The sequence below is a fragment of the Amphiprion ocellaris genome, chromosome 9 (assembly GCF_022539595.1).
Source record: "Amphiprion ocellaris isolate individual 3 ecotype Okinawa chromosome 9, ASM2253959v1, whole genome shotgun sequence".
Taxonomy (NCBI): Eukaryota; Metazoa; Chordata; class Actinopteri; family Pomacentridae; genus Amphiprion; species Amphiprion ocellaris.
This window is the reverse complement of record NC_072774.1, coordinates 23,232,793-23,259,813: the sequence shown is the minus strand read 5'-3', so window position 1 is coordinate 23,259,813 and position 27,021 is coordinate 23,232,793. Positions and strand designations below refer to the sequence as shown.

Below are 27,021 nucleotides of genomic sequence, written 5' to 3'. Positions count from 1 at the left end.
ATCCTTTTCCATCTTTGTGAAGTCTCAGTGTTGGATTTTTCACTTCCTCAATTCAATTCTTTTCCATGTGGAGCCATGATGCAGACATAGATAGACACAGTCCATAGTTTCATTTTGAGCTGTGAACAGAAGAACTTCCTCAGGTTTGCTGTTCACAGCTCATTTTAGAACCATGTTCATCAGTTAGACTGATTGTAATCCCAGCTGGACTCCGTTTAGTTTTACTGATCACAGCTGGATTTGCTATAGTTCTTTGAGTTTCTACTTTGAAGCCTGAATTTTCAATACAGTCTTTAAAAGGTGTTTGTTTCTAATTGTTAATCAGTGGAAAAAGTAGTGTACTTAGAAATAATACCGTGTTTGTACAATGAATGAGTTTAGGATCATTTGACATTGCAGTGATGTTATACAAAGCTGCCGTTATAAACTGTATTTACTACCGACTGTATTTTATGAATGAAAAACAACTTCAGCTAAATATGGCGCCAATAAGGACAAAGAGTGAACGCCTGAAGAGTTTAAATGTTTCCTTCTCGCCTTCTCATTGGTCACTCTCAAGTACCGCCTTCGAAATTCAAACCAATAGTAGACAAGAACTCTACATAATACGATGATTGGGAGGGGTTTGGTGAGTGGCTCGTGTTTGGACCAATAAGAAGCCACAATCCACAAACACTTGAATATTGATAAGCAGGGGGCGTGACCTGTGAGTGGAGCTCGGCCGCAGCGAACATGGAGGTTTAGTTGTCGGCTGATGTCCGCCGGAGCAGGAGGCCTCACTGAACGAGCCACTTTTCCTTTGTTATACTTTGTTTTTTCCGCCTCCGTTCGACATGGAGATGAAGAAGAGGATCAGCCTGGAGCTGAGGAACAGAAACCCCGCCGAGGTGAGTCACTACAGCGGCGGACTTGAGTTATTTCCTGGACGGACTGGTGGAGGATGCCGAGTCCAGCCGACATGACGATGCTGGAAACACTCGACAGGAGCGGACGTCGAATTTCTCCGGCGGCAGCGACCCGAGCCTCTCTGTCCGACATCTTGTCTCCTTCTGAGGCTCTCTGAACCCAACATGGAGGGAAATGCGCGCGGAGCTCCTGCTGCAGCCCGCCGCTTGCAGCTGCGCTCCGTCTCGCGCTCTCACGTCTCGCCCGCTCGTGGGAGAGAGAGACTCACGCGAACCTCTTGTAGCTAGCATGCGAGCTAACAGGCTAACAGGACGAGCACCGGGCGGCGGGTTCCCGGGCTGACGGTCGACGCTGTGCGCCGTCTAAGAAAACAAAACACAGCCGCGTATGGTTTCTTGGTTTGGGTTTAATTAAATTCAACGCCGCTGGTTGACCCCAGGCCCGAGCGGACTCCCATTTTAACCAGCGGTGTTAAATATCTGGAGAGCCTCGATGCTCGCACCAGACTCCGTTCATAAATCCACAACTTAAAGGTTAACTGGGGCGCAACCAGCAGATCTTTCTGTTGCTGCGCCTTTAAATCACTTTACATGTTCTCAGCTATTTCAGCTCAGTTCGGCTCTGACTCGGTCCAGATTCGGCCTTTTAATCGGGCCAAACTGTAAACTTTATGAGGAGCTGCAGGCTGCGGTTCCCGCCCACTCCGCCGTGTTTTGGTGGCAGAGCTCTGAGTTGTTTCTAATCTGATGGCGCCTCCAGCCAGACTCCGTTCTGAAGTCTCTCACTTTAGTTTACCCAGTACCGACGGCGGTGCTCTTCTGCCCGCCGCTGTTAGAGGCAGTTGGGCATCGCAGCTCCTTTCGTCCACATTTAATCCAGACTAAGTTAAAGAGCAGGTCGCCGTTCCCGCCCACACGGCTCTGCTTGGAAGCTCCACCGTGCACTTCGAGCCAGACTCCATTTTAAAATCCATAACTTTTCAGTCTGCGTGGTCACAGGCCAGAGAGTTTCATAATTCAGCATCTGCAAATGTCCAGTATATTTCCTGAAATGTTCCGGGTCGGTTCGGCTCACACTAAATCCATCTTCGGCCGCTTTTCGGATCAGACCGTAAAGTTTACAGAGGTTCAGATGCTGCCTCCGCCCAGTCCGCCGTGTTTTGGTGTTTCTAAAATCACACAATTCTTACTTGGATTTTGGTGGAGGCGGTTAGCGTCACAGAGCTGCTGTTTTCAGTTTGGTTGATGAAGCGGTGATTATTCGGAGTGTCAGCACAGTTTCCCTCCGTTACTGGGACTCGGCCGGTAGCTCTGACCGGCGAAGACTTACTTCTGAGACAGTTATCGATCCTGATCGATTGATCAGTTGAGTCAGGTGGATCCCTCCTCCTCATTTACCTGTTTTCAGGTGTTTCTCTGCACTGTGGACTGGACGGACAAAACTGTACCAGAACAAATAAAGTGTTGTTACTTTAAATAGTTTTACAGGATATTTAGTTACTTTCAGTAACTTGTTATTTTATGAAGCTCCTGTCAGACAAACCTGCATTCTGACTATTTTTCCAGAATAAATGAAGTTGAGTAGAATAATCAGTGAGCTGCCAACTCTTGGTGATAATTAGTTGGGTTGTTTACATTTTTAAGAAGAAACTGTTAATTTTCAGATTCTAGTTGATTGGCTGAAATGTACTGTTGACTCTTAAATTACTATTATTTACAGATGATGTGGTTTCAATTGATTTGGTCTGATTCTGTGTTGGTGGCGTCTCTTTGGCTGAATCCTGGTCACATGGTGTGTTCAGGTGGCAGAGCTGGTGGTGGATAACTGTCGCTCAGGTGACGGAGAGGTGGAGGGTCTGACGGAGGAGTACACGGAGCTGGAGATCCTCAGCATGGTCAACGTCGGCCTCAGCTCGCTGGCCAAACTGCCATCGTTGCCCAAACTACGCAAGGTGAGCTCACCTGCCCTCATCACCAGGTGTCTGGACCGCCCCTTTACCCTACTCCCAACCCAGTGAGACATGTGTAAAAGTACTGATTCAGTCTGTAATATTGGACAAGCAGATCTAATAATCTCTGATTTATGGCTGAGTTGAAATGTGAAAAGTCCCATGTTTGACCTCATATTAAGAAAAATTGAGAATCCAGAAGTCAACTAGTGATACTTTCTGAACCACGTGTAGCTAGAATAAATAAAATATTGAGTAAATGATAGTTTTTAGATGAATCCAATAGGTGTTTAGTCAGAAAATGTTGTAAAATGATAAGAATTGAGAATGAAAATATATTCATTCTTAAATGATGAACTGTGAATATCTACCAGTGGTTTTATTTTATACAAAGATTCCATAAAACATACGTATTTCCAACATCTTAGAACTGAACATGATCTAACAAAATACTATGTGTATGTTACTGCAGCTGTCATAAACTGAGGATATGTATTATTTTAATACTTTACATACATCTTAATACACTTAAACACTTTTACTTGGGTACCATTATAGTGCATTTTACTGTGTGGTTTTCTGCACTGTTTATTAATCAGAACCAGTTCATCAGTGATAGAAGGAAAGCAAACTAAATTATGTTATTCAGCAGCAATGGTAATAACAAAACAAATGATCTGAATTATTTCTGCAGACTGTTTGTTCCCGGTGAGTTTGTGTTGTTTTGAGTCTGAGTGTGTTTGCTGTGTTTCAGCTGGAGGTCAGTGATAACACCATCACCGGAGGTTTGGACACGCTGGCAGAGAAATGTCCAAACCTGACGTACCTGAACCTGAGCGGAAACAAGATCAAAGAGCTGAGCAGCATCGAGGCGCTGGTAGGTGTCACCATTTTACTAATTAACACACACTTAAATTTGTTAATGTTATTAAAATCCATTTAGTGTACATGTTTGACAGCTGAACAGCTACATTACATTACATCCAGGAGCTTTAAGAAAAGGTTCCACCTACAGAGAGTACCATGTTCTGTAGGTGGAACCTTGTTGTAAAGGTCCAGTAGAACACTGTATATATGTAGCGTAATGTAATAGGGTTAATGTAGTGTAAGAGGGTAAATGTAATATAAGAGGGTAAATGTAATATAAGAGAGTAAATGTAGTGTTGGAGGCTAAATGTAGGGTCATTACGACAAGCACATTACTAAAAATTTTGCATCCATAGTAGAAACATAAATTCGGAAGCATATTCAGATCCAAAATATCACCACTTACTTATGAATTAAGTTCTTCACCTACTAGATCAAACCAGCCTAAACAAATCATCCTTTGGTTTGGTACGTACTGATCAAAGACGTTTTTCAGCATGTGGTTTTGAGACAAAGAAACACTTATGCTGTTTGGACTGTCTCTCTGAGATGTTCTTTGGTGTCGTCCTGCAGCAGAACTTGAAGAACCTGAAGAGTTTGGACCTGTACAGCTGTGAGATCACTACGCTGGACGACTACAGGGAGAGCGTGTTCGAGCTGCTGCCTCAGCTCACCTACCTGGACGGATACGACCAGGAGGACAACGAAGTGCCTGACTCCGAGGCCGACAATGGTGAGCAAAAACACAGACCTGCAAACACCGGCCAAAAAAGCCTGCAAATACTGACCAATTAACCTGCAAACACCGACTGAAAAACCTGCAAATATCATCCAAACACAACCCAAATGCCGCAGATACAGACTCAAACACTGACCAAAAACCTTCCAGCAACAATATATGTGGGGTTTTTCCATCAGATCATCAGGGCTTCTTCTGGACAATCTCTGATCTGCTTGAACTTTTTCAGTCATAAATATATCTGTATATTTTTCAAACATTATTGAATTAAATTGAATAATTTATCAAATGCAGGATGTAGCTGAATACAAAATGGATCATACCTACTTCACAAGCAGGAGACAGATATGAAGAATTTTTAGAAAACTTTTTGTTGTTTGGTTCCAGACGATGACGATGAAGGAGGTCCACACGGAGACCTCGATGATGATGACGACGACGACGAGGAGGATGAGGATGACGAGGAAGGCTCCGACGGAGACGAGGACGAGGTCGGCCTGTCGTACCTGATGAAGGAGGGAATCCAGGTGAGTCTGCATGTTGCTGTTTCACTGTTTACCTCTGGGTGGCACTCTTCATCCAGCTTCCTGTGTCCTGATGGTGATTCCTCTTTTCAGGACGAAGAGGACGACGGCGACTACGTGGAGGAGGAAGAGGACGATGAGGAGGAAGAGGAGGATGGAGGTTTGTGATGAAGTGAAACATTCTGTTCAGAATCTGTAAATATCGATCATGAGGTTCTACCGGGTTGAACAGGTGCTTCTCCTGAGAGAACGCTCAGTGAATCCACTTTATTCTTCATTCATTCTCTCAAAAACACATTAATTCTTTACAGCACTAAATAAAGAAAATATTCTGATTGTTTCTGAACAGAGCAGCGATGCTGCTTTTTTTAATTCCACATATAAAAGTACATAATCTGTTTACTGTAGAACTGCAGCATTTTATTGACACATTAGTTTATTCTTGAAATAATTCTGTTTTTCTTGAAATAATGTGACAGACTCCCGAAATATTCAGATCATTGTTTTTAACTAAAAATCACTTGCAACTAATGTAGTGCTCATTATAAGTACACATATAGATTATATTTATAGATTATACATATATTTTAGAAATCTTGCTGTTTTCTTGTATAGTTTTGACTTTATTATTTGTTAAAAGTAATTTTGTTTGTTTTTAATGGTATTCTCACTTTTTTCCCATAATATAACATTTTCTGAAACAGAATTCTTTAGGTGATACTGTATTTGTTAGCATCTTATAAATTAATTCTGCCAATATTTCAGCTTTGTTAGCGAAATTACACATTTAAAACTGTTTTATGGGTGAAATCTAAAAACATTTTCACACTGCCAAATTTTTTATTTTAACATTACATCTGTACAATTTTGTTGCCTTTTTACAGGTTCCCATTTTTTGCTCACAGTGAGCCTAATGATATATTTGTTTTTCTAATAACTCAACTTTCTTCTTCGATCTAGGGTTTATTTTGTCATGTAAAATTACACCTTTAGTGCAAAATGTCAGAATATTCATGTTAAATTGTAATTTTGTTCATAATAATTGGCCTTTGGTCTTAAAATAACTTTCATATGACTTTGTTCTTATACTTTATTCTAATGTGGTGATTTAACTTAAATTTTTAATTTTTTTTCATCCAACAACAATCTTTGGTGTCAGTATTACCTTTGTCTCAGGATCTAATCTTTTCTTCTCGTTTTTTTTATGCTTTTGTTCAGTTTTCTGACGTATTTCTAACTCGTTTGCGTCATGTGACTGTTTTAAGTATCTGTCATTTGTGTTTTTGTCAGACGACGACGGAGCTGCTGTTCGAGGGGAGAAAAGGAAGAGAGATGCTGAGGACGACGGTGACGACGATGACGACGAATAGTTGGAGCCTTCACCTGCTGTTCCACCTGGCCCCACCCACCACCTGACCCCGCCCCCTCCAGTGACCTCTGACCCCTGCTGGCCTCTGAGCTGCAGACTGACAGCTGCTCGTGGCTGATGATGTCATCATTACCTCGGTGACGTCGTCAGCTGACAAGCAGGAAACCAATCAAAAAAGCCTGATTGGTCTTTTAAAGAGTTTGAACAGAAACAGGCTGCATTAATCTAAGTATAGACTTTCAGCGATGCCATTTTCTCACTTTCAGGTAACATTAATGCATCATATAGCAGTTTATTGGTCTGGTATTGATCAAGGCTTAAAGAAGTGCATTTTTCCTCGACATGTCCATTAATGTCACAGTTTACCTCTGTAAAAATCAAACCTCATTTGAATTTAATCTCATCCTGATTGAAGTGATTCCTGCTCTGCTCCAGAGCTCCTGCAACACTTCAACACAACGATGATTACCAATTTGTTTTCAGAATGACACGTCACAATTCACATGTTTTACTGATCCGTCCTAAACCTCTAAATTCTCAGCAGTTTGTGTCATTTTAACTCGCTGTGATTCATTTTTCAATCTAAAGTCCTGCAGTGGAAACAGGACAACATCAAGAAGGAGAAGAAACTCAGAAATTTCTTCTGTCAGTACCAAAGAAAAATAAACTTTTCCTTTATTAATTTTATAAAACTAAAAAAATCCAGGAACCATAATGGTTCCTCAAATGATAAAACTCTGGAACTAATTTTATTTCCTCATACTGTAGATGTGGAACTATCTCCATGGTCCTCTCCAGACTTTTTCTCTCTCCTCTGCTCATCAGCTGTAGAAAGATGTTTCACCATGCTGAATGTATCTTCAGACAGCTTGCTCCTCTGTTCACTGTTTCTGAGCCACGCTGCATTTATTTTATTGATCCAGTTCACCTGAAACCTTTGGATTTTTCACTCTGTCATGAAAAATCAGTTGCAACCAGGAGTGAAGAACTTTTTTTACAGGATCTGATAAGAGCAAAGATTTTATTTTTGGAAAAATTTTAAATGGCACATACAGAATAAAGTCATATTAGTGAAATATAGTGTTTACACTCAGATTTGGTATTTTTTCTGACAAAGCAGCCCAATACAGATGACTGCTTCAAGTTGGACCTTTTGAAAGTTGATTCTTTCAGATTTTAGTTTTTGACTGATCACTGGTGATGTTTTGGAGGTTTTTAAAAAATCAAACGTGTTTCAAACCTGCCGGCAGGTTTTAGGTTTCAGAAATTTAAATACTTAGAGTTAAATGTTTTGCTCACAAATGGTGGAAATTATTTTTGTTGCTGTGCTTAAAAGAAAAACAGGTTTGATTCAGTTAAATGGTAGATTCTGTTAAATGCAGCGAGTTTCTGTTTGATCTGTCAGTTTATTGATCATCGCTCAGAGCTGATCAGGTTTTGTGCAGCGGATCACCGTGATCGAACTGATTTCTAGACGTTTGATCAGGTTCTCCCGTGAAACCAGTTCAGCTTTTACTGGCTTCTTCTGTTTCTCCTGATCCTGAACTCAGCTTCTGTTCAAACTTTCTTCTGTTCAGTCTGCTCTGACTGAATACTACATTACCCACGAGTCTCAGCAGCTGTCACCGTGGAGACACTTCCATTCAATGCTGTGACATCAGAACTATTGCAGCTGCTGATTGATTCAAAAGTTAATCCAGTTAATCTCTGATTTGATGTTTCTCAAAGCAGATGCATTCTGGGACTCATAGTCAACTCAGGTGTGTTTGAACTGTTAATGCATTAACCCCGCCTCCTCTCACCTGGCACCTATCCGTCTGCAGCTCAGTGACCTTTCAGCTCCTCCCATTGGGTCTCTGTGGGTCTCGGGTCCTTGTAAATAGAAGTGAACTGGTCTGTGTAGGTTTTGTGGTGTCGTCTCTTTGACCCTGACTTGTCGTGTTGAGTTTAGAAACGTGAAGTCGGAGTCCACTCGTCTCCGACTTAAGTTTATTTTTTTATTCCTGTCTGCTGATCGTGTTGCTGTAACCGCCGTGTTTTCGAATAAAACGACTGAATTCTCCACGTTTCTGTTCAGTCTGGTCGCTTGAAAAAAACCCACAAAAATCTGAAAACTGTTTGTCATCAGCTAAATAGTTATTGAGTCTATAATGTCAGAGATTCAGTTTTCTGAGAAAACTACATCTATTCATACTTTTTGTTCAAAAGAAATAGTAAATATAATCAAAAAATGTAAAGCAATATAAACTTTCTTTCACTTTAACTGACAATTGGAAAAACAACTTTTATAGAATATAATAGAATAAGTGGAGATTAAAATAAAGATGATTAAAGACATGAAAATAAAATAAAAGCTAGATGCAATGAAATAATAAAAACTAGGCAAAATATTTTTTTTAAAAATAGAACTGAACTAAAATAAAACTAGATTTGAATGTGATAAAATGAATTAAAAGAGCTGCTGTGGTTGCAGCTCTCAGCCTGCAGGGGGCAGCACTGCATTACATCAGTAAAACACCATTATTTCTCTCAGGTTTTTAAGGTGTTCATTAAACCCGGAAATAAAATCATATTCAAGTGTTTCATGATCTCTTTGACTTAAAATTCAGTTCGGTTCTGCTGTAAATACGATCACTGATCAATAACCTCTGTATGAGTGTTGGCGGCTGACACACTCCTCACTTGCTGTCATTAACACACAAGTGTGTGAGCCCTTCTGCAAAGCTTCCTTTCTTCTTATATGGACGTACAGGACAGTCGGGGCGGGGCTTAACACTGTTTTACAATAGAGCTGAAAGAAGGAAATAAAGACTTGACACTATTATTTTAAACTAACTACTTTGATCAAAAACTGACCTTTAAACAACCTCAAACGTAATGATTCAGCTACACATCAAACAATGTCGGTCTCAGGTGTGTGTGTGTGTGAGTGAGGTAAGTTCATGTAAATAGTTGTGCTTTGATTTGTTTCGATACTTTGACTTTGCCTGACAAACAAATCAGATTGAGCCGACTCACTGACTGACTGCTGAGTCATCCAGGTGAGGCAGCACCTGACCGACTGATCTCTGATCTCAGGTGTATGATGTTACAGTTCAGGTGGACACACAGTCGTCATGGAAACAAATCTGAAGCACGGAGTTTGCATCCAGTTTGAATGAAATGTCTCTCACTCTCAGACAGGTGTTCTTCAGCACAGGTACCTCACACTGGTTCTATCTGGAGCACACGTGGAGCAGGTGTGCTTTTACCCAGTGCAGGTTCGTTTTAGACCCACCTTAGAGCTGCTTTACATCTGTTTTGGAACACTCACTGTCTGTGAGGTCTAATTAGCAGCTGCAGTTTCCTCATTGGCACTGTATAATGACACAGATCCAGGTTCAGTTTGCAGCTTTTATTTTAGCACATGAACTGATCACAGTACTGGAACCTGCTTCACTACTGGACTACATCTCCCATCATCCCCTCTGGGCTTCAAGCTCCAGCAGCAGAACAAACAGCACCACTGAAATCCATTAAACGGGTGAAACATCAGAGAACCACCGTCACTCACTAAAGCCACATTTTCCAGTTACACAATGTTGGTTCTGTTTTATTTAAGTTCACATTCGTACCTTCTTGTTGAGCCTCTGGTAAACCTGTGCAGGTGAATCCACTGAAACAGACTTTTATCTTCTCACTTCTCTGACAGCTTCATCAGTACAAAATGTAGCTTAAAAAAATAAAACTATTCTCTGAGTGATTGTTTTAACCTGCAAAGGTGCATGTTTGCTTCCTCACGTGTCGCTTTAACACGACAGTCACTTAACAAACTCATGGAGATTACAGTTGTGATGAACCAAAACAAAGAAATAGTAAAAAAACGTTCAGACGTTTGTCTGAACAGGATCAGGACCTGATGGAAGAAAATTACTTCTATTATCAAAATGTTGGCTTTTGAAATCTAAAAACTGCATGAAATCAAATAATATTTAATGACTTTATCGTTCCCAAATCTCATGAAAGAATCTTTTGTTTTCTACTTATGACATTGACTGTTACTACAGAAGGTTGGTGACTAAAAACACTGTAAACAAAATGTCCACACTGAATTTGAACCAAGTCAGCAAAATCAGTTTGCTAGCTCAGTTAGCATACTCTTGCTGTTGTTGCAGGGACAGCTAGCTGGCTTGTTAGCCTTCTTTTTCTTTACTGGTTTTCATTCTAATTTTCTCATTTAAAATTAAGTGAGGTTGGGAGGACTTGTTTAGTTTTACACAGTTAATGTTTGTTAGCTTTGTTAGCGTAGCAGGTCCTGATACCTGCGCAGACAGTTTGTCTGCAGGTGTTTCAGGTTTACTGAGGATTGTTGGGCATAATTAAAGGTGAACAGAACCTTCACATCTTTACAAACATCTACAGCTGAGATTGAAGGCTGGTGATTGCTGAAAACATTCAGAAAGAAGTCTGACATTCAGACATCTTAAAGGTCCAGAACATTGAACCGACTTGAAATGGGATAAACGAAGGAGGAAGCAGTACCTGTTCAGGTAAACACACCTAAAAAAAACTGACTTTCTGACATAACGTACCTTTATTCTGTGTACTTTTCTCTTTCTAACTTTGAGTAACAGAGTAATTGTGCCTGAAAACTTTGCCTTTTGAGGGATGAATAAATTAGAAAATTAAAGCTGAACAAAAAATTGATTAGCTGCCAGCTGATAAATAAATCCTCCATTATTTTGATAATCAAGTAATCATTATCATAAAAACAGTCTAAATTCTGTGATTCAATCTGAACATTTTCTGGTTTCTTCTCTATGACAGTAGACTGAATATCCACGTTTTTAACCAAACAGCTGATCAATTCATCCAGACAACAATCAACAGGTTAAGTGACTGTGGAAATATTGATTAGTTTTAGCCTGAGCTCTAACAGATGACTGCTGTTGGACACAAACTCAAATGGATCCAAAAAACCCAAAGAAACTGGGACCACATTCAGGGAAGACACTTCATTTCACTATAAACTCCTTCATCTACAATCATAATAAATCTACGTTTTTAATTTTTTTATGGAAAAGGGAAAAGCTCACCAGCTTTTTCCAGAGCTTTCAATCACATCACACAGTTTCTGCAGTCCATTAGGAACAGAGTTTCTGTTGGGTTACAACAGGTGTTCTGTTAGGGTGGGACTGGTTTTGATGTGATGTCCCAAAACTGAAAACAAGACCACAACCAGTAACACTGACTGGTTTAGAACCAGGCAACGTACCTACATCTTATGACAGCAGAACCTCCTGGCAGGTGTAACGAAAAGAACCAAAAGTCCTGAAAACTACTGATGACCCCTGAGCAGGTCACATTTTCCTGAAGAAGGCAATGAGACAGCATTGAAAGCTCCAGAAAAGATGAGTAAATTAACCATTTATATGTCCACCACTGTTCCAGTCATCACTTCTTTGTTCTGTTGTTCCACAGACACACGTCTGTGACTTGAAATAAAAGTTCTCCTTAAAGATCCTACAGATCAGTAAAGACGATCAGTTAAAGAACCATGAGTCCAGAGGAGGCCTTCACCGCTGAGATTCACAGCTTCACCATATTCTGCATTCGTACCGTCCAGCTGCATAAACGTTCCTCTAAAGGAGCGTCATAGCAGAACGTGAAGGATCCAAAGCTGTGGACCCTTAACTCTCCTCTTGGCACATTTTCATGCACTTTGACAACAGAAAGTTTCCTTCAAATATTAAAATGCTTTGTCAACAACCATCACTCAGTCGACTGGAAACTTTATGGTCCGGATGTTTCTGAAGATCATCAGGTAATTGTAACTGAGCTGCTACACTTCTGCTTCCAGGAAACTAAAACCTGAATCTATCAAAATAATTTAAAATTTTTCATCTGCAGCCTTCAGCTTTGTGTCTTTACCTGAACTGGATCTGTCTGACCCAGTTCCTACCAGTCTGACCCAGTTCCTACCAGTCTGAACCAGTTCCTACCAGTCTGAACCAGGTCCTACCAGTTTGAACCAGTTCCTCCCTGTCTGACATAGGTCCTACCAGTCGGAAGGGGATCCTACTGGTCTGACCCAGTGCCAACCAGTCTGAACTGGTTCCTACTAGCCTAACCCTGGTCCTACCAGTCTGAACCGGTCCTGTTTACATCAGGCTCTTGCGGTCGGGGCTCAGTTTGTTGCTGTTGGAGGGACTGATGGCAGAGGTGGAGTCCAGCTGTCGGTACAGCACCCTCAACTCCTTTACCTCCTCCAGAACCTCACGGGCCTGGTTCCAGGCCGCCGCTGCCTCCTTCAGGAGTCTCTCAGCTTCAGCTCGCGTTCCATCAGTCCCGCTCTTCATCTTCCCCAGCTCCCCCTCGCCATCTGTCCGGACCTCCATCAGCAGCTGCTCTGTCTTCTCCAGCTTTTGACCAATGAGGTCCTGCAGCTGGCTGATGGGCGCTGCCATGCCAGTCGGTGATGAGGCTGACGAACGAGACGGTGCTTTGTTTTTGACAGTTTTAGTTTCTGAGTGTGTCAGGATCTCGTCCATGGAGGCGCAGCGGTTCTTCTCCGCCGTTGTGAGACGTTTCCCTGCCTGGGGGGTTTGGGCTGGGCCCGTCTGCTCCCACACCACCACCACCTCACGGGGAAGGCTCTGAGACTTCCCAGAAGCCTCAGCGGTCCGAGCTGAGAGGGTGCCATCTGTTTTGGACCTGGGACAGTCTGGTGTGAGGCGGAATTTATCGAGGTCAACCCTGAAGCCATCGGCACCCTGTGGAGACACAGTGTCCTCCTCTTGGATCAGGTCCAGAGTCAGCATCCCATCTGAGGACGAGGTGGAGGCCTGAAGGTAGAGAGGAGGCGGGTCAACCACTCATACACCTGAGACTAGGTTTGGTAATGACAGCCACTGATTAATCAATTGTCGTTAATATTTTAACAGATTAAAAATATATTAACCCCAGTAAGGCAGAAGAAGAAGGTTGCGCATGTCTGTAAATGCACTGCAGATCAGCTGTAGTACCTGGTTGTTCCACCAGGTAGAGCCTCTTACTGAGACCACAGTTCATGTTGGCAAGCAGAGAGCATTGTGGGAGTTTGGCTAGCAATGGGCACCATGACAAAGACTTCTGTGGAGGTTAATGACCTCCAACCAGAACTCATATAACCAAGATGATTTGTACTCCACTAGGATGTTATAGTAACCAAGACACTAATGTTAGTTAATTGCTCTTACGGAGAAACTTGTGTGTCTATGATTAAAATGAGTTATGTCGGTATATAGAGTAATGTTTACAAAATCCATATTGATTGATTGATAATGCTATAGCAACCATTGGTTAAGAAAATTGTTTAAAATTTGCAGCAGTTTTTGACATCTGTAACTGTAACTGCAGAAACATCCTGAACACCACTGAATGCTGATTATCTGGTAACTGAAGCTTTTGATTGAGTCACACTGTCACAGCCACAGTTTAAGGCTGTGGACTGTGGTAGTGCTTCCTCCTCCAGCCCTGTTCTCTCTCTCCTAGGTGTGTGTGGTGAAGCTGGCAGCAGGTGTGGTGCATTGTAATCAGCAGACGAGCTGCAGGTGGAGCTGAGTGACTGGTCTCTGAGCGTCTCTATAAAAGCAGATGGCGTCTGTCATTTGAAGCTGGACCGTTGTCTAATCTCCAGTTAGTGCTGGGAGTAGAACTGTCCTTCCCACCAGCCTAGAATTGCCAGTAATTCTGTTTTCTGTGTTTAGAAAGCTGATTCCTGCCTGCTGAGTTGCCTGGGTTCCTTCGTCTGCTGGTTTTCCACCCAACCACGGATTCTGCCTTCTACGGAGGATCTCCACCTATCGCCAGCTTAACCTGGGAACATCGGCTTACACCTGGAAAGAGGACTTTCTCTGGAAACATCTGCCACGACCGGGTTCTACCGACACCAACTTACCAAGCACTTGGCGAACACTGGGAGGGAGAGTTCTGGATGAAGCCAAACCAAAACGACTGTTCTCAGCTCATCAGTTAAGTCTCCAAGCCCTAGTATCACCAGACTCTTTGTATTGTTAATACGTCGAATTAAATAATCAGCGTTCCGTATTTAACTTAATGTATTTGTTGCTCTGCATAGGATAGTTTTAGTCTGGGGTTTCAGCTCATAATTACTGGTAGTCTAGGCTGGGTTAGTTTTGTATTTTCAGTTGTTTCCCTACCTTGGTGTTACCATACGTGGGTTAACCTTAGTTTCAGTTTCCATGTTCATGTAGTTATTCCTCCGTACCTCTAGATGGTTTTGTTTTTTAGTTCTAGTAGTCGTTTAGTTCTTCCTTGTCTAAGATTCTAGTTCCGGTTCCTGTATAGAGTTTCTTGTTGTTAATAAAAGCATTTTTAAAACCTTTACGCTGGTGTTGTTTCATTTCCTGCTCCTGAGCCTTTTGAACCTGCCGTAACACACAGTCTTCATCAGCAGATTAATTAATGTGGGTGTGACCTTTGAGCTGAGATTTCTTGTTAATTTGAATGTGTGATCAGTTACAATTTGAATTTGTCAGATGTAAATAAGTTATTTAATACAATATAAGTTTAGTTTATGTGCAAATAACATTTTAATAGACATATTTTATTCAGCAGAAATAATCAGTTATCATTCTGCTTGGTCATGATTTACGCATAAACCCCCCCATTAATCACGTCATTGTGAATATGTTTCAGCAAAGTGAATTTGTGAGTATCTGTAATGACTTTGTGTTGGTTTTGTGATAGATGATACTGACCACAGCCAGCAAGTGACCTCTGGTCGGCAGCCGGCGGTTGTGAGGAATCTTCACTCGATCTCGAGTCAGATGAGACAGCTGAGAGTCTTCAACCGTCACCTGAAACACAACATCAGAAGGTTTAATACAACATGGTGAGCTCATACTAAATGATTATAAGAATAGTTGGAGATTAACAATCAAAAGCTAATTAATTAATCATGCAGCTTTGAAGTGTGAACGGAAAAATAAAAAAAACATGGTTAATACTGTTCTGATTAGTTGTTTTATTAAATGTCAATTGTTCCATCAGCTTATGGACAAACATGACTGGAGTGTTAATTAATGTGTGAAGAAATGCATAAATAAATTAATGTCTTTTTTTTTTTATTTCTACATTTTAATACAATTTTTGTTTACACTATTTCTTTCTTTGTATTTTCTATGAAATCAGACAGGATTTATTCCCCTCAGGGATGACATTATCACAGATCTTCAGGAGACCCAGGACGGAACCCTGAGGAACTCCTGAACTGTACTAAACTCCACTAGCACTTAACTGGTTCAGGTTAAAGTGGGTTCTAAGTTCAGATTCGAATCATTTAAAAGACTCCTGGCTGCTGTTAATTATCAAGAGTCACTGTAAGAGCCAATCAGGATGCAGAGACCATGAAGGAACTGTTTACTTGTTTCATGTGAACAAACACCTGCAGTCTTTGTTGCAGAGTGTGTTCTTCTTGAAAATTAGATCCATAAAACTTTGAGTCCATCATCTGAGAAGAATTTCTGTTGTGATAACAAGAGGAACTCAGCAGAACCAACAGTTTAACACTTTAAACTGAGCCTGAACATCAGTTTGTAGCTGTGAGAGTCGCACACTGTGATTCCCTGAATGGAAAACACTACAACGTCAATACAACATGACTGTGGTAGTAGTGCAACCTGGAACACAGTGTGCGACAGTCAGAGTATTATCGATGAAAGCATTGATTGGAGTATTGATGGGTGGAAAGCAGCTCTGACACACATCCTGCTGCTGTCAGCGAGGACGAACACAAACACAGGAAGCTGCTTCTAAAGTCAGACCTGCAGACACCTCCGAATAATTCAGCTCTGTACTAAATCTGACATCAAGCAAAGGTGATTTTAAAACAACTGTAGCTCATCAGCAGCAAGTCACAGCTCAGTGAGAGGGTTCCGATCCTTTAAAACTCTCACAACCTGTTTTTATAAAATGCTGACCACCTAAAACATCTTTTCACAAACCAAACACTAAACAACCTGTTTATAACTGCACCAAAGAAAACTGAGGGAAGCAATAACAAAGAACCAAAATGCCACCAAACTGCAAAAACTGTCTATAAAAAAAATTAAAACTCTTCAAAAACAGCCAAAAACTGTCCAGCAGCCTCAGAAACTGTTTTAACCAACACAACACTGTAAAACTGTGAAACAAAACCAACCTGAAACTCTACAAAAACATCTGCTCACGAAACACTTAACAGAACCTAAGACTGCACAAGTTGTACTAAAGTGATGAAAAAGTTCCAACAATGCAGCAAAAAATGTCCGAAATTATCAACATCCAAAAAATCTGAAACTTTACAAAAAGTTCCCAAAATGTCTAAACTGAGCCTCTAAGGAACTGTTGAAAAAACAAACCGATAGTCAAAAACAGGGTCTGCTAACAGCGGACTGAACTGCTTTAGACTGGAAACAAAGGCTGCTAACGTTCTGCTTTGTGTTTGTGTCTCTTTAGAACTCGATTCTCAAGAACAGAAGAGAAAACAATAAACTTATATCCACCTCATCCAGAATGCGGTTCTTGGCTCTGGTGATGGCAGCGTTCAGGACGGAGATCCACGACTCTTTATCCTCTGGACTGACGGCCAGGAAGACAAGGTTTGGAACCTGCAACACACAGAACAGGTTAGAACCGCAACCCCAACAGACACAGAACACACACACGGTTTTACTCCGTGTGACATCACACACATGAAACGTCAGAGTCCAAACTTTCTGCTGAGAGTCTGTCGTCAGTCTGATGGGTTCTAGTCGGTCGGTTTGAGTACATGTTCAGAACCTCAGGTTGTTTTAAAGCTGACAACAGGAACAAACTCACACTGAAATAACAAAACACACTGATGAGAATCGGCTGCAGAGTTGTGCAGTGTGAGATTGTGGGATTGTTAGCAGACAGGCTGTTCTGCTGTTCGTGGTCCTCACAAGTACAGGAATCTGTTTAGCAGAAGCTGCAGGACACCTGACACCCCCAGTGCATTCTGGGTATTCGTGTCCATCTGTTGCGCTGCTGTCGAGGAAAGTGTCGCAGCAGAATGTGCAGCTGTGTTCAGTCAGCTGCTGAGTCGCAGTAAAAACACAACCTGCTTCTATCTCACTGAGCTGCACAGGAGCAGAACCAGAACCAGCAGAACCGAGCTGCAGGTGGACAAGCTACAACATTGTTTCAGTCAGGTGACAGTCGAATGAATCTGAGCTTCTCCATCTGGAACTCTTCAATATTGGTGATCCTCCATGTTTGTAACATTACAGCTGATCTGAACCAAAACCAGAACCAGGCCCTCATCCAGTTGATCCAGATCCTCAGTGTGAGCCACGAACGTAGCTTTGATGTGGAAAACATGTTTCTGATTTTCTGACTTTAATGTAAAATCCACACATGGATCTTAAATAAGTTTAAACCAGATAACTTCAAAACCTGTTGGTGATTTTAAAAGACATTCTATCTGTAAAAAAAAAAAGTCAGTGCAGCGCAGAGAAGAGATGAAAGTATAGAAATGCAGTATGTCTCAACAACAGTAAACAGAGGAGCAAGTTGTTGAAGATACATTCAGCATGGTGAAACATCTTTCTACAGCTGATGAGCAGAGTAGAGAGAAAAGGTCTGGAGAGGAAACATGGAGATAGTTCAGCATCACTAGCATGAGAAGACAACATTAGTTCCAGTGTTTTAACATTTAAGGAAACATTGTGGACATGATGGTTGTTTTCTGTCTTTTTTTCATGTTTGTAAAATAAATAATCAAATACTTCTTTTTCTTGATTTGTGTCATTTCAACTGCCACAGAAGACATTTCTGAGTTCTCTCTCCTTCTTGATGTTGTTCTGTTTCCATAGAGCTGCAGGACTTTAGATTGAAAAATGAACCACAGTGAAGAAAAATGAGCCAGAAGCAGAAAAGACCCAAAACAAACAACCAGGAAATATGACAACATCTGCTGGGTTAAAAATACACAAACAGCAACCTGAATTATCAATTTTAATGATGTAGAAAGTTGTTTAAATACATTTTTCTTAGTTTCACGACCTCTTGACTTTTGTGAGTCACTACAGTCAACTACAGCTTCTGACTCCTCGGAGCCAATTTAAATAGAACCCATTTGATCCACTCATTAGACTCAGACACAAACACCACAGTGGGAAAATCTGAGGAGCTCAGCACAGATCTGAAAAAGCAAATCATTGACTAGAACAAGTCATAAAGTCACTTGGAGCCACAAAGTGACATAAAGAAATGGTTAAATCAGGCTAGAATGATGGTTTTAGACCGGTCTGCCCAAAGTTCTGATTAAACCCATCAAGAACCTGTGGACTGATTTAGAAACAAGTGTGAGTCAGAAGGACAACAGATTTAGTTGAACTGCACCAATTCTGTCCAGAGGAGTCAAAGATAAACCAGAAACTTGTGGATGGAAACCAGAAGAAGCAAACTGAGGTGAAAATGGCCAAGGACGATTAGCCCAATGGTAGCATTTGTGTATGTATATTTATGAGCCAGCAGATTTAGTCATATTTCCAGAAGATCTTTAATACATCTAAGAAAGAACCAAAATTATTATTTTTGACAAAGATTCATGTTTCAGTGATTCCACCATAAATTCAGAAATGGTCATTACAAGCGGACTTTTGTTCACGACTGTATAAAAGTATGTTCAGGTGTATGTACAAGTTTATGTACAGGTATGTTCGGGTGTATGTACAGGTGTGTACAGGTGTGTTCAGGTGTATGTACAGTTCTGTTTAGGTGTATGCTCGTCATTGTAAATGAGAAATTGTTCTCAACGGAGCTTACCTGGTAAAATAAAGAATAATAATAATAATCATGTTCAGGTGTATGTACAGCTCTGTTTAGGTGTATATACAGGTGTGTTCAGGTGTATATATAGGTGTATGTACAGGTGCATTCAGGTGTACCGTGTTCCCTGGCGAGCTGCAGCGCTGCAGTCTGAACTTGCTGTGGTTCTTTTTGCTGCGACTCTTGTTCTTTCTGATCTCCTCGCAGCGCTCGTAGTCGGACAGGTCCAACACCTCGTCAGCCCGACCCAGCTCCTTCACCTGTAGACAGGTAATATACAGGTAATATACAGATGATATAGAGGCAACACAGGTGCTCAGGTTAGTTAGGTGTGAAGGTTGAGGGGGCGGAGCATAGAGAACCACTTCATCCTCAAACAAATTTCCTCTCAGTTTTTGTTTTGAGGTCACATGACACTGTCAGGATTCAGGCCCCGCCCACACCAGTTGAGTTCCTCCAGAATCAGGCAACAAACATGCAGCTGATTTTCCCACAAATACAGTCAGTGTGGTCAGTGATCAATATTGATACCCGTGCCGATATCGATAATGTTCGGTCTATCGCGGTCTATACCAGCTCATGTGTTTTCTCTGTTACTGTCTTTGTCTGTGAGTGGGAACTTCATTTCCCATGAGGCTTTGAGGGAGTAAACGGGAAGTGTAGAGTTTCTGTTCAGTGAGTTGGTCTTTTTTTAGCTTGTGTCTCTTTTCCTGATCAATTATGGATGATCTATTAACAGCTCTGCTGCCCAGAGTTGTCTGGGAAACACATGAATAAAACATCAGTTTATGAAAACTTATGGAACAATACTATCAGTATATTTTAAAAATAACAATAAAAATCTCTTATGTAGTTTTTGTTTTTATTGTTTTCTCTAGTGTTTGGAAAGTTTGATAATTTAAACAGTGTTGGATGGTTTAATGTAGGTTTGAACAGTTTTGGACCATTTCTTGGAAGGTTTTGACAATTCTAGATGCTGAAAGACAGCTTAGTTTGTTTTTGGACAGTTTTTCTGTAATTTAAATACTTTTCTGATCATATTTGGATGGTTTTTAGACATTTTTATTGAAGTTTTGGACAGTTCTTCACAGTTCTGGATGGTTCGGACAGCTTGGGACAGTTTTAGTTTAATTTTTAACAGGTTTGGTTCCAGGTGTGTACAGGTGGTTCTGCTGTCAGGTGTCGGAGCAGCACTGATCCTCTATCAGCTGATCTGCTCTGTGTTTACTCTCCACTCTTTATAATGCTCAGCATTCATGTTTCTACCTACAGACAGACAGACAGTTTACGGACAGACAGACAGCTTACAGACAGACAGACAGACAGTTTACAGAGAGACAGACAGTTTACAGACAGACAAACAGACAGAAAGACAGATAGTTTGCAGATAGACAGCTGTTAGCCCGTTAGTATATCTCCTGCAGGTTTTGGCCCATTGGTCTCCATGGAAACAGCATCCATTATTAACCAGACTTAAACTGAGACTTCCTGGGAGGGAGGCCACGCCCACCACACACACAGACACACGCACACGCACGCACACACACACACACACACACACACACACACACACACACACACACACACACACACACACACACCTGTTTGCACTGGTGTGTTCATGTGTTTGTGAGGACTCTGAGTGTGACTGCAGCAGCTGACAGTCTCTGGTTGTTTCTCTGCAGTTTTACTTCAGATTTGGATACACAGTTTGGTACAGTTTATTTTTAGTTCCTGTATACTGGTGCCACAGGTGTAGAACAGGTGTAGAGCAGCTGGGTCGTTCCAGAATTTGAGGACATTTTACGTCCCACCCATCAAATTTCAAATAATTCATGTACAAAATACTAAAACATGCAGTTGTTGTGTAAATTTACTTGTTCTGAGATCAAATCTAAAAAAATAGAAGAAAATTGTGTTTGAAAATGTTTTTAAAATACTAAATAAGTCTGGAGTTCCCCCTAAAATGACATTTTTCTCTTGTCCCACCCCCCTGAATTGAATTGATGAATTGAATCTCAAATAAGACCATTAAAATCAAACCTAAACCTCCTTTTTGAGCATTATTTTTTCATTGATGTCTTTTGTAATTGTGGGAAATTTTTTTTTAAATCAACTTAATATTTTAAATAATAATAATTATGCGTGGAACATGTGTCCCACAACAACCCTATTAGCACAACCTTTTTAGCTGAAGAAGAAAACAGTGAATCACACGATACGCTGGAATTAACATCATCCAACAGTTTTCCTAAAGAATGGGTAGAGCAAAGGGATGTCCTCTCTTCTATTTCTCATATTTTCATAACATGGTCAGCCTTGATTGAATGTCTCACTCTACCTCATATTACCAGGATAAGACAAAGTGTTTTTGCTTTTTTCTTTACTTTTTTTCCATCAGTAAATTTGTCCTCTTGGTCAGCAGTAACAGCTAGCTAAATAGGCAACTTCTACTCCTGAGAAAAAAGCTAACATTAGCATGGATTAGCAACCCTGTTACTGTGATCAGAGTAGCGTTAGCAAACAACAAATAAAATGTGGAATAAAAGTGGTACCATTGATGTGTAAGCTGAGCCAATCAAGCCTTTGATAGTTTATTACCTATTATTGATGAATATGGAGCAGAAAATTGAAAAAGAGGTCTATTTTTCAAAAATTTGGAAGCCCAAATGTCCTGCGAATCTGGAATGACTCAGCTGATTGGTCGGTTTTCCGCACTTTGTTGGAGGGTTTCTGAGCAGTTTAAACAGCTCCATGGGTTCTCCAGTTTATTACCGTTCAGAGAGTGCGTTGGGCTGAGTTTGAGTCAGTGTTTGAACTGAACCTGAACCGGTCTGAACTCTGAAGAACATCACGTCCTGTATCATCACTCATTCAATCAATAATTAGTATTCACCACTCAGCTTCACAGTTACATAATGACTGACCTCTGACTGTCACATCCATCAGTGTGTTTGTTATCGAGTCAAACTCTCGATTAAGGACGCAGCCAATCAGATAACAGTGCTGCAGTCAGAGCCGGGTCCATGTGAATAGAATGACAGCCCGAGCAGCCAATCAGAGGGCAACTGTCTGAAGGGAAACAGACACTGCTTCTGAACATTTTAACCTCCATCTGTTCACAATAATCCACAGTGTGTGCGTGTGTGTTAAACATGAGATCTACATGTGGACACAAATCTGTCTTGATGTCAGTGTTTCTGTATTAATTAGTTGATTTACTGACTTTTTGATTGATTCAAAAAGTTAATGAAATTAATGTAATGACTTAATAGTGTTTTATAAAGCTACTGTATGTGATCATTTTATTATTATTACTTCCCTGTGCTGAATGTATCTTCCAACAATGTGCTCGTCTTTATGTTGTTTTTGAAATATGTGACAACAGCTAAAAACAAACAGAAACTGCTCAGAGTTCAGAGGTTTAAATGAAAAATTTAAATATTTACTGTGACTTATGGATGGGATCAGTTGATAAACATCACTATGTTTTGTCAGAAATTATAACAGATGTTTGTCTTTAAGCCATCAGTCAGTGAAACCAGAAAATAATCTGCTGATGACTTCGTAATGACAATAATCATTAGCTGCCACCCATGCGACAGAAAACCTAATAAAACATAATAATATATTACAAATATAAAAAAGACAGGAACGGTTTCAGAGAACATCTCATGAAGACAGAAAACAGCTGAAACTGAACTACATTTCCCATCATCCCTCAGTACAGACTCACCTGCTGTCAGTGACCTTATCTTCACCTGTGAGGAAATGATGCGTTCACTGACTTTTGCACCCGAAACCACATCTGAGACTTCACAGAGCAGGTTAATCAATAATGATTTAGTATTGATTAATCTGCTGATGATCTGTCTGATCAATCAAATGTTAGATCTATAAAATGTTTTAATCCAACAAACAATTTTAAAGATATAAAAGTGAAATAAAATAGCTAATTTCTGTGAATTTGGATTTATAGTCAATTATTAAACAGATCATTTAAACAACTAATCTGACTGACTGACCATTTCAGACACATCCAGAGAATTTCAGCTCAAGTCATTCAATGAAAATGACTGTGAAAAACAGAGAGACAAAGTGAACCTGAGACAGTCAGCAGATCTATTATCACTAATCACATTTATTGATCAAAATTGAATGACATAACAGGAGCTCTAGTCCCCGATGCAGCAATCATGGGTTGGAATTCAGCCCATGGCCATTTACTGCATGTCATTCCTCCACTCTTCTACCCAGGTTTCCTGCCTCTCTCCACTGTCCTACACAATAAAGGCAAAAAGGCCAAAAAATATAACTTGGAAAAAAAAAGAAATGAATGACACATGAAGCTGCTGAAGAGACAAAAGAATGACAAGTGATTCTGTCGAATTGAAAACATGGTCAGAGTGTGTTTCTGTGTGTGTTTATTATTGTATGTGTGTGGTTTGTGTGGTTCCACCCTCAGTTTCTATTCCGGTCAATCAGGACGTCGCTGCTGACGGTGAGACTTCTCCTAAACCGAACCTCAAACAGCAGCAACACTCAGACGTCCTAATTTGGTTGTGAGACAGTTTTTAGGAAGCTTTGAATGGTCATGTGACCACTGACGAAGACTAATGAGTGACATCAGAAAAGGAACCGAAGAAAACCAACAGTTCCACAGTAGTTCTGCGCTTCCTAAATTAAACATGGAACTGAAACTCTTACCCTGAACGCACCACAGAGACTCAGCTGACAGACGCTGAATCTCTAACCTGAGGATGTTCTTTGTGAGAAAAAAGTTCTACAAGAGCATTCTGTATGTAATAAAGGTTCTACAAGGGCATTCTTTGTGAGGTAAAGTTTCTACAAGAACGATATGTCAGTGATAAAGTTTCTGTATGTGATAAAGGTTCTATCAGGATGTTCTGTTTGTGACAAAGGTTCTACAAGGATGTTCTCTGAGAGAAAAAGGTTCTACAAGAACGTTCTGTATGTGATGATGGTTCTACAGGGAAATTCTTTGTAAGATAAAGGTTCTACAAGAACTTTCTGTGTGTGATAATGGTTCTACAGGGACATTTGTTGTGAGAATAAGTTTCTACAAGAACATTCTGTGTGTGATAAAGGTTCTATGAGGACGTTCTAAGAGTGATGAAGGCTCTATGTGGACGTTCTCTGTGGTAAAGGTTCTAAGAAGACGCTCTCAGTGTGAAAAAGGGTTCTTTGGACACATTCTCTGTGATAAAGATAATTGTTTTCAGCATGATAAATGTTCTATGAGGACATTCTCTGTGTGGTAAAGGTTCTATGGGGATGTTCTCTATGTGTTGAGTGTTCTATGAAAACGTTCTCAGTGTGATACAGGTTCCATAAGAACATTCTCTGTATGATAAAGGATCTGACAGGACATATTGTCAGAGTGACAAAGGTTCTATGAGGATGTTCTGCGTGTAATAAAGGTTCTAAGGGAATATTCTTAGGATGACAAAGGTTCTATGAGGATGTTCTCAGCGTGACAGAAGTTCTATGAAGATGTTCTGTATGTATTAACGGTTCTGTGAGGATGTTCTGTGTGTATTAAAGGTTCTATGAGGATGTTCTATATGTATTAAAGGTTCTATGAAGATATTCTGTATGTATTAAAGGTTCTATGAAGATATTCTGTATGCGTTAAAGGCTCTATGAGGACATTCCGCTCTGTGCTGCAGCAGTGAAACCGGAGCTCTCTGTGTTTGCAGCTCAGACTGAAACTCGACTCCTGCAGAACGTCGACTTTAGAAAGTGGAGGAGAAACTTTCTGTTTGCAGAATGAACCTAAACTGCAGAACCCAGAGGAACATGTCGGACACTACACACAGTACACACAGCACTCACAGTACTACACTACTCACAGTACTTCTTTCTTTAGTTCAAGGATGTGGTGAAGGAAATATTTATCAGAACCTGGAACTACATCATGTTTGAATTCAAAATACAACTGAAGCATTCTGTTAGATTATTGATCACTGATCAGTAATTTGAAGTGATTATTGAATATTTAGATGCTCTCAGTGACGTTCTGTCACTTTAAATCTGTTTTAGTAACTAACAAGGTTAATGATGATGTCATGACCTCACATGTGATGTCACCCTCAGCTGTCTGTCTCCATGACAACCTCTGACACCTGGTTGCCATGGCGAGAAGTGAAGCACCTAAGGAGGCGACAGCATCAGTCAGCTGACAGCGAGGCGGGTGTCAGCACCTGTTGGCCCCGCCCCCTGTGACTCACCTCCTTCTCACAGATGAACAGCTGGTCTCCTCGTAGAACCACAAATCGGTTCTTCCAGATCTCTCTGAAGATGCCCTTCCCACAGAACTTCCTGATCCAGCCCACTTTGTCCGGCGGAGTGTTCTGCGGTGCCGTGTCCGCCGGACCCTGAAACAGGTAACAGAAGCTGTCAGTTTCCAGAGGTTCACTAAACGCCTCACAGTCACAGAGAAGCTTCTAGCCTCCATCAGTTAGCTTTCAGAGCTCAATCTGTTAGCATCTGCCTAGCTTAGCATCTGTCTTGTTAATTATTTGACTAACTTTGCACCTGCAGAGCTTGGCATCAGACTTACTTTACATCTGTATTGCTTAACATCTGAACTGTTTAGTATGTGACTTGCTTAGCATCTGAGTAGCTTAACATATCTTTAGCCTAACATCAAACCTGCTTAGTATGTAATTAGTTCAGCATCTAACTAATAGTCTGGCTTGTTTAACATCTGACTAGATTAAGGTGCGACTATGTTAATACCTGACTAGCTTAACATCTGACACACTGTGCAATTGACAAATTTAGGGTCTGACTTGCTTAGCATTTGGTTAGCTTAGTATATGACTATTTTAGTATCTGACAAGCTTAGCATCTGTTTAGCTTTTCTTTTTCTTGAGCCACGCCCTGTAATTAATGAGTAGATGATCAGATATTTCCTTTTGCTCTGCGGTGCGTTCAGGGTCTTGTTTTATTGCGTTAGTGTGAGGTCAGTCTGTGGTGCATTCCGGTGTCTGTGTCAGATATTTCTAATCTAAGTCCATTAAACAGCTGTAGAGTGAAACTTGCTCAGTGTGTCCTCCTTCTATAAATGTGGATTCCTGCAGTCCATAAACTCACCATCATCTGTTTTTATTACTTTTTAAATCATTAATGAGGCTCTTACTGTGAAAACCGAAGTTCAGCTTTAATCAGCGGCTCTGCTCTCCTTCAGAATAAAAGCTCAAAGAACAAAAGGATTACTTTTGTTCCTCGCGCTCCAGTGTAACGGTTTTAACGATTTTAACGGCTTTAAAGCGGCCGTTCGGTGCCTCCGGTGTCTGCTGTAGGCTCCGTTAACACTCACCCGTTTCCCGGAGCTGTTCTTCTTCATGTCTCGGAGCTCCGCTACTTCAGCACTTTAACTCCGGTAACGCAGCGGCGGGAGGAGGCGCTGAAAGCGGCTTAAAGGCCGGTAAAGTCCGGCAGGGAGGACCGGAGCCTCCGCCTCACGCTGCGTGGCTCGGCTGCTGCTCCTCGGTGTGATTCTGCTCTCCGCCCCGCTGCTGTCTGCTGCCGCCGGGCTCCGCTGCGCTCTGACCGGCCTCAGCCTCTCCGACGGTCGGTGTCCGGTTACTGCTCCTCCTCCCCCAGACTCCCGCTGCTCAGCGGCTCCTCGGCAGCATCACAGCGCCCCCATCCGGAAATAAACCGAACTCCATAAAGAACCGAACGTGTCGAGACCGACACTGTGTTTACACAACAATTTCATTTTAGCTGTATAAAATATAAATTGTTTGATAAACATTTTTCCATCAGATTTTAAATCCAGTTTCAGTTTGTGAGCTTTCTGCTTCACAACAAGTTTAAACCT

General features: G+C 41.1%; 2 protein-coding genes across 2 annotated transcripts; one reads left to right on the top strand and one right to left on the bottom strand.

Moving 5' to 3' along the window:
- Nucleotides 1–707: 707 nt before the first annotated feature.
- Nucleotides 708–8,417, top strand: LOC111587903 (acidic leucine-rich nuclear phosphoprotein 32 family member E-like). The gene is made up of 7 exons (XM_023298036.3): nt 708–887; nt 2,708–2,857; nt 3,609–3,731; nt 4,295–4,454; nt 4,848–4,987; nt 5,078–5,144; nt 6,275–8,417. Exons 1-7 carry the CDS (start codon nt 834–836, stop codon nt 6,352–6,354), a joined length of 774 nt encoding a protein of 257 aa, XP_023153804.2. The 5' UTR covers nt 708–833; the 3' UTR covers nt 6,355–8,417.
- A 1,315-nt stretch (nt 8,418–9,732) lies between these two features.
- Nucleotides 9,733–26,796, bottom strand: plekho1b (pleckstrin homology domain containing, family O member 1b). Its single transcript, XM_023298336.3, has 6 exons — nt 26,515–26,796; nt 25,421–25,567; nt 19,289–19,429; nt 16,880–16,984; nt 15,095–15,193; nt 9,733–13,177 (listed from the first exon to the last, which is right to left on the bottom strand). The coding sequence occupies exons 1-6, from the start codon at nt 26,539–26,541 to the stop codon at nt 12,494–12,496; spliced, it is 1,203 nt and encodes a 400-aa protein (XP_023154104.1). The 5' UTR covers nt 26,542–26,796; the 3' UTR covers nt 9,733–12,493.
- Between the last annotated feature and the right edge of the window lie 225 nt (nt 26,797–27,021).